Here is a 13,703-nt window from a genome sequence, read left to right as displayed (position 1 = left end):
ATATTCGGACCCAAGAGGAACAAGAATGGGGAATGGCGGAAACTTCATAACAAGGAACTACATAATTTATATGGTTTACCCAACATTGTTAGGGTCGTCAAGTCTAGGAGGCTCAGATGGGCAGGTCATGTAGCCAGAATGGAAGAAAGTAGAAACGCTCGCTTTCAAAGTCTTGACTGGAAGACCAATCGGAAAACGACCATTACGAAGACCTAGGCGCAGGTGGGAGGATAATATTAAGATGGATCTCGCAGAGATAGGAATACAAAGTAGAAACAGGATCTAATTGGCTAAGGATAGAAGTCAGTGATGAGCTTTTGTGAACGCGGCAGTGAACCTCCGGGTCCTATAGGCCATAGAGTTAGTTAGTTAATCCGGAGAAATAATACGTTCTGTGGATAACACTATACATTATAACGCTATTGGAATCGTTATGTGTAATATGAACACTTCGCTGTTTCATCGAACAATTTTCATTTTGATCCTTTGCCTCAGACTTGGCTTTGAACAGTTTAGCGAACAACGAAGACAAAATAGTGAAAATAATTCGACTTCAGTTGTATACACCACTACCATACCGATCTTTGTTTCCGTAAAGTGTTTTTGCGATTTCTTTTTTCTTCTCTTAATTGTCCTCTTTGTTACCATTGTTAGTTGACCACAATGAAAAGAAGTTGAGTCAAGCGCTTATAAATGGAGAACTTTGTAACTATAGCAGACTCACGACTATACGGGTTGAAGTGGAGAAAGGGCCAAAGTTCTATTATGTTCATTTCATGCCCACTCATAGCATTCAAACAACAGAATTTAGGACAAAAGCATTTCTTATTCATAGTCCCTGATCTCTTAGGCCAGTATTTTATAAACGCTTGTTATGTACTGTACTGTACATTTCAAAAATTTATTACAGAAAAACGAAATCCAGGAATAAAAGTAGAGAATGCATTTGAAGACAAATTTTATGTTTATTTTAATTGCACGAAACAAAAAACAATGTACGCCGTACATACATACAATTTTAAAATAAACAAAACATCAAGGTACAACATAAGCTTAACTCTTAAAAAAATGATTTAAACTTACTTTACGATTCGTTAATAAATTATTTCATATATGTGAAAACGTACAGCTATGAAAAAAGTAAAAAATTTCAGTGATTGAAAAAAAAATCCTTGAAAGATGACTGGTTCTTCCTAGCAAAGTCGTATTTTTACGAAGGCATTAAAAGTTGAGTAGATAATTTTTTTAAAAAAATATTCCTTTTTATAATTATTACTTTTTAACTAGGCTGGATGGTACGGAAGCCTGATAGTCAAGTCTCTCCTGTAATATGGAAATAGAATGCTGGTGGTTATCAACTTATTGCAACCATTTATAGTTAATTGAAGAGGATAGGAGCGACACAAATATAAAAGTGCTTTTCTATGTTAAGAAATAGAAGCTTCCTGCCAATGCTCAATGTTAGTGGATATAGATACAGCGGTCATGCAATTATAAATTTCTCGCTTTCTTTCAGCGCTTTTTATATACATTTTTGATAGATGCATCAATATTGTCTTGCACTGAAGAGTAAAGTTTTACTTTTACTCAAATACTACTCGAAGACTTCAAAAACACTCTTTTGAGGTTAAAAAAAAAAAAAAAAAATGAAACATGAAGACGGTAGACGCTCCTGATAGATAGATACACTGATTGCTATCTTTCCAAATTTAATTTTGCTAGCAGTTTCTCAATTGTACCACCGCTCGTCTCTTCATATATTTGATTGGTTAGAAGTCATATATTTGAAATTAACGTGCCGTTCAAAAAGGGCTTTACAGCTAGCACAATTTGTTAGTTTCGGAGAATAATATATGAAACTCAGTTATGCGAGAAATGCTTTGGAAATATCTACAAATTTGGTTCGTTCTACAAGTTTCTATGTTCACGATCACTATATAAATAGTTTACACAGAGTAAGATGTTTGTATGAAATGTGTTTGATAAAATGAAGGATGAGTTTGAATTAAAATTAATGTTCTTGGCACCTTGCAACATAGATGAGCGAGAATCCATAACCTACTCCTTATAATAAACATACACACACTCACATTACATATTTCTCTTCATATAAATTCAGCTAAGCTGTGTTCTATTTTCATTTTTTTAAAGTTAATAATGTCAGCACCCTTTTTCTCTGTCGCCTTAGTTTGAGCATTTCGTAATAATGGATTAGGAAAGTCGAAATATTACAAAAAGTAGAAATACGTAATGTAGTAATACCTTATCTTCAAAGGCGAAATATATTCTTTTCTTTTACCTCTAGCAACTGCATTCTCTCTTAAATCTTCACTTTCCTGGTTATCTTTCAACTGACGGTGATTGGCACTGATTTGTCACGTAACAGGGAGAGCTATACGTGGCACTCCCTTTTTAAGTACTTGAGAGAGATTACATTTTCTGACTTTCTAGGTTTGTACGAAATTTCTGCTACAGTTCTTGACCTATTTCAGGCCTTCTGCAGCGATGAACGAAGTTATGAGAGAAGGAAGAGAGATATCAACCAAACGATTACAGGATCTGGATTCCAACACACAAACAGAACAGCTGACTGGCAACCGAAGCTCTCCTTTCGAGTTACACTGCCGAATACAGGTAATTATTATTATTATTTTAAGATATTACCTGCGCACACTCTCTCCGCTGGTCAAAACAGTTTAGAACACGTCCATTACAGTATTATGAACGTTAATTACAAACCAGTGCCTTCATTAAACTTTGTAAATTATAAATGCCAGTAGTTATTCTTATAAATCGTAAGTTTAATATGAAGTGAGTAACAAATCAGTGATTGTGGATTTACCCGGAGTTCTTCCATTTCCTCCCACATTCTGATTCCACGTACTTTTTCATAATCTTCAATTTCATTAATCATCCGTCCCCTTTAGCCTGAGGGGTATAATCGTTTGACGAACTAGAAATTTCATTTTCCTGTGTTAAAGAAAACTGTTGGAACGGGGAATTATATAACATCTATAGAAGAAACTAGGCAGTAATTTCATAACCTCACGAATTGTTCGAAATGTTGACAGTGTTAATTATTACTCTTTTTTAACCTTCTCTGCTAGTACTAAATTATGCTCCAAGACATATTCTTAGAGACCTGCACCATTTGTAGGCTCTTAGCCTTAAAATTCAGGCTATTTAAACAAGTTTTCGACAATTTTTCTGTAAATCACTCGAATTCTCTTACTAACAGATATTTCAGTGAAGCTAGGAAGAGTGCATTGTAAAATTTTGAAGCGATAAAAGAAATATTACTGATGGGCTCCTAGTGGTGAAATAGGATTCAAACTACATTTGGACTTGTATCCGAGTAGGGGTTAAACCTGCAAACAGGAGAACCGAAAGGAGAATCATGATGGAGCTAGAGATGACGATGAGTTCTTGTTGACTTCAAATACTTGTCTTCTTTAGTACTAAGGTTATATGACACCTCTGGTGCATGGGTCTTTGGTTCGATCCCAGCTCGCGCCAAATGAGCTTTGTGGTTGACAAATAGTGTGTGCGTGGTTTTACTCGGGGTTCTCCCGTTTCCTCACACGTTCTTCATTCCACCATTTCTTTCATTTCTCATCATCACCGTCTCCTTTAGCCTAGCCGGCATAATCGTGTGACGTAAAACTTAGTTTTCATTTCGTTTTGTTCGAGGTTATATAAGACGTGAATTTACATTTAGCATAGGACCGAAAGAACATATATGTCTACCAGACGAAACGCAGAGCCCTCCACACCATAGGCTAGACTAGTAACCACGAGAGATCCTTACAAATAAAATCTATTTTCATAATTCAACTGTCTACTCCAACATTAAATTAATATTTCACCAAATATAACTCTCGAAAATTAACACTTTTGAAATTTTGCTATTCTCAATTATTGACATTTCTCTTCCACAGAGAATTGATATAAAGTACGGAAAAACGTTTTCTGCACTTTGAGGTAATTTTGATATTTTCGTACTAATGAAAAGTAAATTAATTTTAATGTATCAATGGAAATAAATATTAGAAATTCAATTTCACTTTGGAAGAAAATTTAATGTTTCTTTTCAATTTCCGGTACTGCAGCATTTTTTTTTTTTTTTTTAATCCTTTTAAGGTCTTGATTTATATCATTAAGAGATATTACCATGTATTTTTGTTAGTAATGAAAGAAATAGTATTGTTAATAACTGCCTTAGCCTACACGGAAAGGATGTGATCGTTAATTTTAAGTTTAAATGTCCTTCTCAGCACGAAACGAAACCAATAGCTAGAAAGCACGCGTGCTAATTATCTGTCTGAAAGCTCTTATATTGAAAAATACACACACTGCTGAACAAAACTGCACTTACTTAATAAAAACACATTTACATGTGACGTTTCGATCTTCTGGCCAAGATCCGTGTCAGACATACACTGAGTGATACAAAAAAAATACTCAAGTATATATACAAAACCCATCTCCTTATCTGCTCTCATTGGCCCGTTCAAACAGCCAATCAGAAGCAAGGAAATCTACCTGAACTGTCCAATGGGACAACCTAACATTCTACCAGAAAGAAACAACAAGGAGCAAGCAACCATTGAATACATTAATTCACATACATTTTTCTGTATTTATCAATAATATTCCTCCATTCTTTATTAATGCTGATACCTTTGATCCAATTCATTAAGTTTACATCCCCTTCCTTTTCTATCCACCAGGCCTCTTTCCACTTTCTCGGCCGCAATCTTTTTTCTCGTTCCAGCACAATAACTTCTTCCCAGTTCACATCATGTCCTTTTTCTTTTACGCGTTTAAAGATTGCGTTAGTTTCTCTGCCATGTTTCTCATCACTTCTATGTTGTTTAATTCTTTCTTTCAATAATTTCCCCGTCTCCTCAATATATTTCATATCACAATCCTTACAATTTATAAAATAAATGACACCTTTCTGCTCTCTTTTTCCCTTGTTCCTCCCTTTGCTTTTGACGTTGTCCAACAACTTTTGCTACCTTTTCTATACACCTTGACCTCTTGCTTCCTTAACAGCTTTTTTTTAAATCTCGGTATCTTCTCCTAGCCCTACAATGCCTTTCCATACCCCATCATTGTCCTCCCCACTTTTACCTTTCCCCGAGACCACAGATGCTTTAACGATATCCCTTTTACTGTAACCTTTCTCATACAGCTGTCCAGATTTCCACATTCTCTTCTACATTTTTGTTATAAATTTTGGTAATTCTTTCTAACATATTTCTTATGAAATCAACTTTTGTGCTTCTATCTACATTACTTTTCTTATTACAATAAACACCAGCATTACATTCTTTTTGATACCATTGAGTCTTAATGCTCTTCCCTTCCTTACTCATTAAAATGTCAAGATAACATAATACACCTCCCTGCTCTGTCTCTAGTTCTAATTCTATTCCCTTTTCCTTATCTTCAATACTACTAACGAACTTTATCAACTCTTCTTTTGATCCTTCCCATATCTCAAAACAATCATCAACGTACCTACATAAAAATCGAATCTTTTCTTTCCCCTTTTCTACCACATCCTTCTCCCACACATTCATAATGATATCAAACAATACCGGACTTACCTTAGATTCTATACTTAAACCATCCTTAATCCTATATATGTCATTCTTAACTTTACAGAAACCAAAACTTCCATATTAACTTGAGGGCTTTCCTAACTTTCTTCCATTTTCAGCCTTTAACATATTCTCCCCCCATAACTCTCTTAATCGTATCAAGTATACCACTTCTCTTTAGACTAGGGAACATGGCTGTAACATCTAAACAAAACAAAATACAATCATTATTAATTTTAGTATTTGGGGTATGGGGTATGGAAAGGTATTGTAGGGTTAGGAGAAGATACTGAGATTTTAAAAAATATGTTAAGAAAGCAAGGAGTCAAGGTGTATAGAAAAGGTAGCAGAGGTTGTTGGACATGGTCAAAAGCAAAGGGAGGAACAAGGGAAAAAGAGAGCAGAAAGGTGTCATTTATTGTATAAATTGTAAGGATTGTGATATGAAATATATTGGGGAGACGGGGAGATTTCCCTGAACTTTCCAGGTTTTCCAGATATTATTTTTGCAATTTCCAGGTCAAGTGGAAGAAACTAACAGTAAGAGAACATACAAATTTTAAGAATAATTTATTTATATATTTAAGAAAGGCCACTCTTCTCCTCAATGAACGATTGCAATTAAATATTGAGTCACATGAAAATAAATAATTAAAATAAATAAAATTTAAGTTGAAAAAATATTAGGTTGAGAAGCCTGCTAAGAGAATTAAAAAGTAAATACTTTGGTTCCATACTTGAATACATTCAAAATATACAAAAATATTGAACTCAATTTCCCTGATATTTCCAGGTTTATTACTAGATATGATTCATTTCCCTGAATTATCCAGGATTTTTTCTTCCAAAATCAATTTCCCTAAGATTTCCAGGTTTTCCAGGTAGTGTATGAACCCTGCATTTATAGCCAGAAAATGACTTTTCAAAATCAACAGTTTACTGGACAATATTTATAGAGAGGAGCAAGTTTGGTATGTAATTTTCCGGCAAGTTGGAATATAATCCTTGAAGGTATTTTCCCATGGTTTCAATTACTTTGTAGACAAGAGTTTGTGGCAAGAACATCCGTCCACTTCTTTTCCACAGAGTTCCGAATTTGACTGGAGCTTGTATTGAACTTCATCAACTTGAAAAAAAGCATTGATAGAAAGGGGTTCCTCGCGTCTGTTGTTTCCGAAATGATGTCGACACGATATTACAATGAGTTTTTATCAGATTTCTCTTAAGCCTTGGCAGTTGTAAGCATCTTTGCTCTTCTGATTGGTTGCAGACATTATTGATCCTCCATAAACTAGGCATACTTCCATCTTCCCATGCAAGAAGCCATTCTGTTGCATAGTTATTTAAATGCACTGAAAATATGAACTAAAACTAGATTTATTGCATGCTATAGGCATACATCTGAAAACTTTCAGAATATATTGAATATGCTCTTAAGCACCAATATAGATTTCAACCTTTGAAATATGCATTTATATGTACTATAAAACTTGAAATTCGAGTTGTATTATTGTTGTTACAAACCCCTACCAAGTATAACAGAGATACATATAAGGGAACAAAATATGCATTTACTGTAATAAAAATCCGATATCTTAGGGTGTCTACTAAAATTCCAAAATAAAATTTCTTGACCTTTTCCTTCTCAAACCATAAAATTTAGTTACTCTCTCAAGAACGAATTTGGATGCGAATTGGGCCGAATTTTCATGCATGCGATATAAGAGTGCTTTGCTTGCGATTTGGTAGCGTCCAAAGCAGACCATACACATTTTTGGTAGAGAGTTTTGACGTTCTACAAAATTTTCTAGTCTATACCCTGTATTTGTACAGATAAAATAAATTGTGATCCAAAAAGTAAATTTCTTGACCTTCATGACCGTTTTGATTTCATGCCTTTCGTGATCGATAGACACCTTGTACCTAGTTATTACATATAAACCTTTTATGCTTACCTTAGATTTTTATGATGCTTATTATTCGTACAGTCAGAAACAATATTTAGTAAAGGTTGGAAGTATGAAGAAATGATAGCTCCAACCTATACTTAATATTGTTTCTGACTGTACAACCTGTTGGGATGTAGTATGGACAGGAAGTTACATGAAATTGTACACATGCCATTAAGTAGCTATTGTTAGAAAAATAATGTGTGTTGTGGATAAAAAGAGAGAATCGCTAGATTACGAAGTAAGTTATGGATGTACTTGTGAGTTGAGACTATTTAATATGTTCAGTTAGAAGCCGTAGCGATTGTATATCCACTAATAATAATTGGATAGTTCTTGTGAAGAAGTGTATACCAATAAGAGGTATAGGAATAAAAGTGATCATTGGTACTTAAGTGCGTTATTGATCTGGACAAGTTTGCAGTAATACATTAGTCACTATTGAGGTGTGTTTATATTCCTTTTAGTAAGAATATAGAATTTTACACAACCAGCAATAGTTTGAAACGACATGCGACAGTTTTGTTCAGTAAATCGTATAACTCGCAGTTTAAAATGATTATTGTAGCTATTTTTTGTGCTTCATATTTTCCTTAAAAGAAGCAACTGTACCAATAACTTCCACTTATTAAATGACAGGCAACGTTTCTAGAGCAACAATGATGGCTCGTTAAGTACAAATGTACGAAGTCCTACTGTATTGCAGAAATAGATTTATCAATAGAAATATATTGATAAAAGGTGCACGTAAGTAAATATAACATGTGAATTACTTTTTTCATCAAATAAAATACATCCCATGTATTTGTCTTGTTTTCAAATATCTTTTCCATGTTTCTTACATGAATCACCACAGGAATTCTTAGTGTTATGTACTTTACGTATTTCTTATCATTTGCCTGTAAAAGCCGCACTTCATTTTTGAAAAGTTGCTGCTTATACACGTACCAATATCCTGAATACGTAATATATTTTAGTATTTTCTAACCAGAACAAGACTTTCTACAGGTCTGACAGTGGTTGGCAGCTACCTTTCATTTATTCACAAATTTGAGAAAACATGTTAAGGGAAACATCGAAATTCTAAACTGCATTTCTTTCATTTATTTATTTATTTTAGTTAGTGCAAATAATACTTGCTTTCGTAAGTATCCTTACCCGGTTTCCCCTCTTCTATTAGGAAAAAATGAAATCAAATCTTTGAGTTTTACGTCCCACGGTTATGCCGGTTAGGCTAAAGGAGACGGTGATGATGAGTAATGAATGAAATGGTGGAATGAGGGTGGGAGGAAACGGAGAACCCTGAGAAAACCCACGCACACGGTGTTTGTCCACCACAAAGTTCACTTGGCGGGGGCTGGGATCGAACCCGCGACCCCAAGCACCAGAGGTGAACGCTGTACCACTGAGCCACCGCGGCCCCCCTCTTCTATTAGGATGCGTGATATAAAGTTTCAAGTTATTTCCGTGGAAACTCTCAGCATATTATATAAGCAATACTAGCTGAACATGCGCTCTCTACACAGCGTATCATTTACATATGACCATGAATATCTTGGTCATTCCTCAGATCTGTACATGTCCCTTTACAACACAAGTGAAGGACTTCTTGAGATATCTATCTATCTATATAGCCGCGGAACCAGGATATGATCAAGGGAGGGCCTAAACCATATTTTCCCGCTTTATCCAGCGTAAAGAAGTAGGATTGAAGCTCATTCTATCTAGTGTATACCTGAGCGTCAGGAGGAGGGGGGGGGAGAGAGGCTATAGCTCTCCAATTGGATCCGCGCCTCTATATACAATGAGTACCTTAGGATACCGAAACATGTATTTTTGGATAGTGCACCTATTAGTTCCTATGTGGTCTTGACCCGACTATGGTAGGTCCCGTAATTTTGGAGCTATGGACCTTTAATGTCCATTTTTTCAAGTTTTCGTCAGCCTATAACTCCGAAAGAAGACATTTGTGCACCCAGGTTGATCTATACTTTTCGTCTTATCTTGGTGTCAGGAATCACCTCCCAAATGTTATCGGTATTGTTTTGAAACACCCTATATTATATATAATCGGCAAGGAGTACCATAAAAGGGAGACTCGATATCTCGCACCGTTTGCAAGATATGAACCTACTTCCAGTTGGAGTTTCTAATTCATGTATGAACAGTTTTTTTTTTTTTTTTTTTCTCCTTGCATGCAGTATGTAATAAGCAAATACATTACATACACAATTAATTATAATGTCAGTGATAGATTATGTTCATTGGGCAAAACAATCCAATCAAGATTCGTCTAACTCGTAGGATGTGTTACTTTACTTGTTTAAAATTTCAATACTTCCAGTGTACCCTTAAAATATGTAAGAAAGAAATAACGGCCATTTTTTAAATATTCAATTAGAACTGAACAATCTACACAAAATTTGCAATCGATCAGTGAAAATGGCGGTTTTCAAGATGATTTTGTCAAAAGAATTGGTGACAAACATATAAACCTAGCATTTTAATATATAGATACATCTATCGATCAATCACCCTCTTGTGCGATTTCAACTAACATTTTGCTTCTTTTACAGGTGATGCATCTTTCGGTCTGGAACCAAGAGAAATAAGCGCCAAAACCTGCAATTTCCGCTATCAATTACCTGCAATATTGGCTGCAGCATTTTGTGTTTTACTGACGACTCTAGTGGTTACGTTCTACATCATCCGTCGCCACTTTAATCAGACGTCAACACACAAGCCCTTTGGAGTCGTTGTATCACCTAAATATATGACAGCGAGACTCGACAGAGAGCTCCTCTGGCCGAAATCAATTTACAAGATGGCACAAAAGCAATTGACTGACAACTGACAAACTAATTGTATGAAATAAAAAAGGTTTCGCAATATCCAGGTTCATTTATTTGAAAATTCTCATCTAGCAAGAAAATCTAAGGTGTTCCGGGTCGTCAAGGTGAACTCAACAAAAATTACGTGCAATCTGAAAGCTCGAAAATTACATTCAGGGCTACACTTAATTGATTTAACTTGTTGCTTAGTATATTTGCCAGTACTGCCAACGAGGTTATTTAGAGCTTCGTTTCTTAGAAATATTTGACCTTCTGTAATAGAATTTAAAGAAATATTACACAGTGTAAGTGACAACGATTCTTAACTTGACGTAGCATCAATGACCTCGAAAAAAGAAATCGCCATCTTTCGTATCTGTCTCTTTCTCCTCTCCTCCAGCGATACCTTACATCCAGTTTCTTTGTTGCATATTGATGGAAAAATTTCCATCCACATTCGGAAACTCCGAACTCTAAGAAAAGCAGTACTGCTACAAATACCGGGAATCCATATTTAGCACGATCGGAGACATGACGCAGGAAAATTCTTCCCCAGGTCACGTCTCTATACTTATAATCTGTTCAATTTTTGGGGGGAGGGATATTTTTCGAGTGTGAAATACATAACATCCTTTTTCCTTCTTGAAAGAACCTGGCATCACTGACCATGAGTAGTTTCAAGATGCCTAAACTCAAGTGCTCTAGTAGCATGGTTTCTTACGGTGTATTTTGGGTTATATTTTCAGCGTTTAGGTCATAAAAATTCAAGATTTCAACTAAAATGGTGGAACTCTTTTCAATTGCACACCCATTTGGGCTCCACACTTTTAAGGCGCCCTATGTTAAAAATGCTGTTCGAATGGAGTTGAGTTGAATAAGTTTAAAGTCGCTTTCAGAAGAGAGGCTATTTGAGAGGGGACGTGGAATCCGAACCACATGGGCTTCCGTCAGGAATCGAACCCGGGTCTCCCACCCCCAAAGCTGTTCGAATGAAATATAGGGCACAGAAAAACGGCTCGAAGAAGTCCATATCGTTATATGAGGGAACCAAGAACACTTTTTGATGTATTGTTGGTATGATGAGGGCTGATAGTAACAACGTGCTTCATCGGCAGCGTTGCTTTCTTAGCATAGGGTGCCCTACCAGTATGAAGACCAATCGCCTGGCGCGATTGAAAAAATTCAAGATTTACAAACACCTATTTCCAACAACTTTCATCTCGGTTTTTTTCATATCTTCACTCACATCGGAGTTGGCCTATGGTCCTGTATTTTTGACACCTGGTATGTGACACACACACTGGCAAAGTTATACTTAAAAAATTCACTGCCCTTAGTAGAAAACTTAGGAGTTGAACTAAGACAAGAAATACCAAGTAAAGGAGATGGAAGGGTCAACTAATAAATATTAAAGGATGTCTGTTTACAGATTAACTAATACTTGCTGGAATAAATATTCTTAAGAAATATTACAGTGTGTGTGTCTTAGAATCTACCATTGGTGGCACAAATTTCTATTTACATTTGTAACAAAACAAGGGAAAACTGTAGGATAGAAGTGTTTAGTAGAACTGGAAATATTTGAGGATGTTGCCAAATTTTTCATATAAACACACTGAAGTATTCCCAGTTCTACAAAACGTGCAGATTCTACACTTTTTCTAAGTTTTGTGGGGTTTTCTATAAATGGACAAAAGCAGTTTTGGAACTGTACGAATCATTTGTACTACATTAGAAGATGAACTTTTCGTTAGTATATTAAGAGTATCTTTCTAGGTCTGTCTAAACGACTTGGCATATTTAATGAGATGTTTATGCTCCAATAAATGTATTAAAAAACCAGAATGTTTTATTACTCCTTGATTTCAGCTTCAAAGTTTGTGTCGTTTTCAAGTCCAGTAGTTGAGATTCGTAGACTGAACATAGATGCACGTGAATTACAGGAATGTTGGAATAAGAGAAATTACACTAGCACAAGTCATAAGCACACAGTCATCTTTCTAAAATCGTGTAGAAATAGTGTTACCGAGCCAGTGAAATTTAGTGTTTATCTAGAAAAAAAAAATTAGTATTTTATATTGCTCATGTTTATATATATATATTTGGTCTAGGAATTAATTCGTGCGGGTGGACAAGAGATGGCGCAACGAACGGAGCGTCCCACAGTTCCGTGTATCCACACGTGTTGCAAACCCCTGTCATCGCGTATCGTTCGTAGTATAGGGCAGTGGATTAAAGCGTCAACACCACCAGTTTGTAGTTAAGTGAACATGGCGCAATTTGTACCTGATAAAGTGTTTTTGCGGGGTGTCCTGCTGCATTACTTTAACATGCAGAAAAGTGCGACTGAAAGTCATCGTATTTTGGTGGAAGTGTATGGTGACCATGCTCTAGCTGAGCGAACGTGTCAGAAGTGGTTTGCACGGTTTAGAAGTGGGGATTTAGGCTTGGCAGACCAAGAGCGAGCTGGACAGCCAAAAAAAATTCAAGACGAAGAATTGACAGCATTGCTCGAGCAGGATTCGTGTCAAACGCAGGAACAACTTGCAGCAGCATTAGGCGCTGATCAAACAACAGTCTCCAAACGCTTGAAAGCCATGGGAATGATTCAAAAGATGTCACATTGGGTTCCACATGAATTGAAAGACAGAGACGTTGAAAGACGAAAAACCATTTGCGAATTGCTGCTTCAACGACAGAGCAGAAAGGGGTTTCTGCATCGAATTATTACGGGTGATGAGAAGTGGATCCATTACGAGAACCCTAAACGAAAAAAGGCCTGGGTGAAACCAGGCGAACCAGGTCCATCACAACCAAAACGAGATATTCACTGTGCAAAGGTTGTGCTGTGCATATGGTGGGATATGAAAGTTGTGGTGTAGTATGAGCTGCTGCAACCGGGTGAAACTATGAATGGAGAACGTTATCGACGACAATTAATGCGTTTGAAGCAAGCTCTGGCCAGAACACGACCAGAATGGGAGAACAGACATGATAAACTTATTGTTCAACATGATAACGCTCGCCCACATGTCGCAAAACCGGTCAAAATCTATTTAGAAAATGTCGGATGGGAAGTTTTACCCCACCCGCCGTATTCACCAGACGTTGCTCCTTCGGACTACTACTTGTTCGATTGCATAAACAACGATTTGATTGGGCAGCGGTTTACTTCTTCAGAAGATATCGAAACATGGGTCTCTGACTGGATCGCTTCCAAGGATGAGGACTTCTTTCGCCACGGAATCCGTACATTGCCTGACAGATGGGCGAAAGTGGTGGCTAGCGATGGACAATATTTTTCTTAAGGTATT

General features: G+C 36.3%; 1 protein-coding gene across 3 annotated transcripts in view; it reads left to right on the top strand.

Moving 5' to 3' along the window:
* LOC145682387 (uncharacterized) overlaps positions 1-10,449 on the top strand; it is an 83,607-nt gene extending 73,158 nt beyond the window's left edge. For all 3 annotated transcript variants that reach the window (XM_081753981.1, XM_081753983.1, XM_081753982.1), the window contains exons 9-10: positions 2,493-2,634; positions 10,135-10,449. In XM_081753981.1, coding sequence (XP_081610107.1) covers positions 2,493-2,634; positions 10,135-10,412 — 420 coding nt within the window. In that variant the 3' untranslated portion in view covers positions 10,413-10,449. The remainder of the gene's footprint in view (positions 1-2,492; positions 2,635-10,134) is intronic.
* The last annotated feature ends 3,254 nt before the right edge of the window (positions 10,450-13,703 follow it).

This window comes from Thermobia domestica, chromosome 3 (assembly GCF_964235325.1).
Source record: "Thermobia domestica chromosome 3, izTheDome1.hap1.1, whole genome shotgun sequence".
In the NCBI taxonomy this organism is placed as follows: Eukaryota; Metazoa; Arthropoda; class Insecta; order Zygentoma; family Lepismatidae; genus Thermobia; species Thermobia domestica.
The sequence above is the reverse complement of the archived record's forward strand: the minus strand, read 5'-3'. Positions and strand labels throughout refer to the sequence as shown.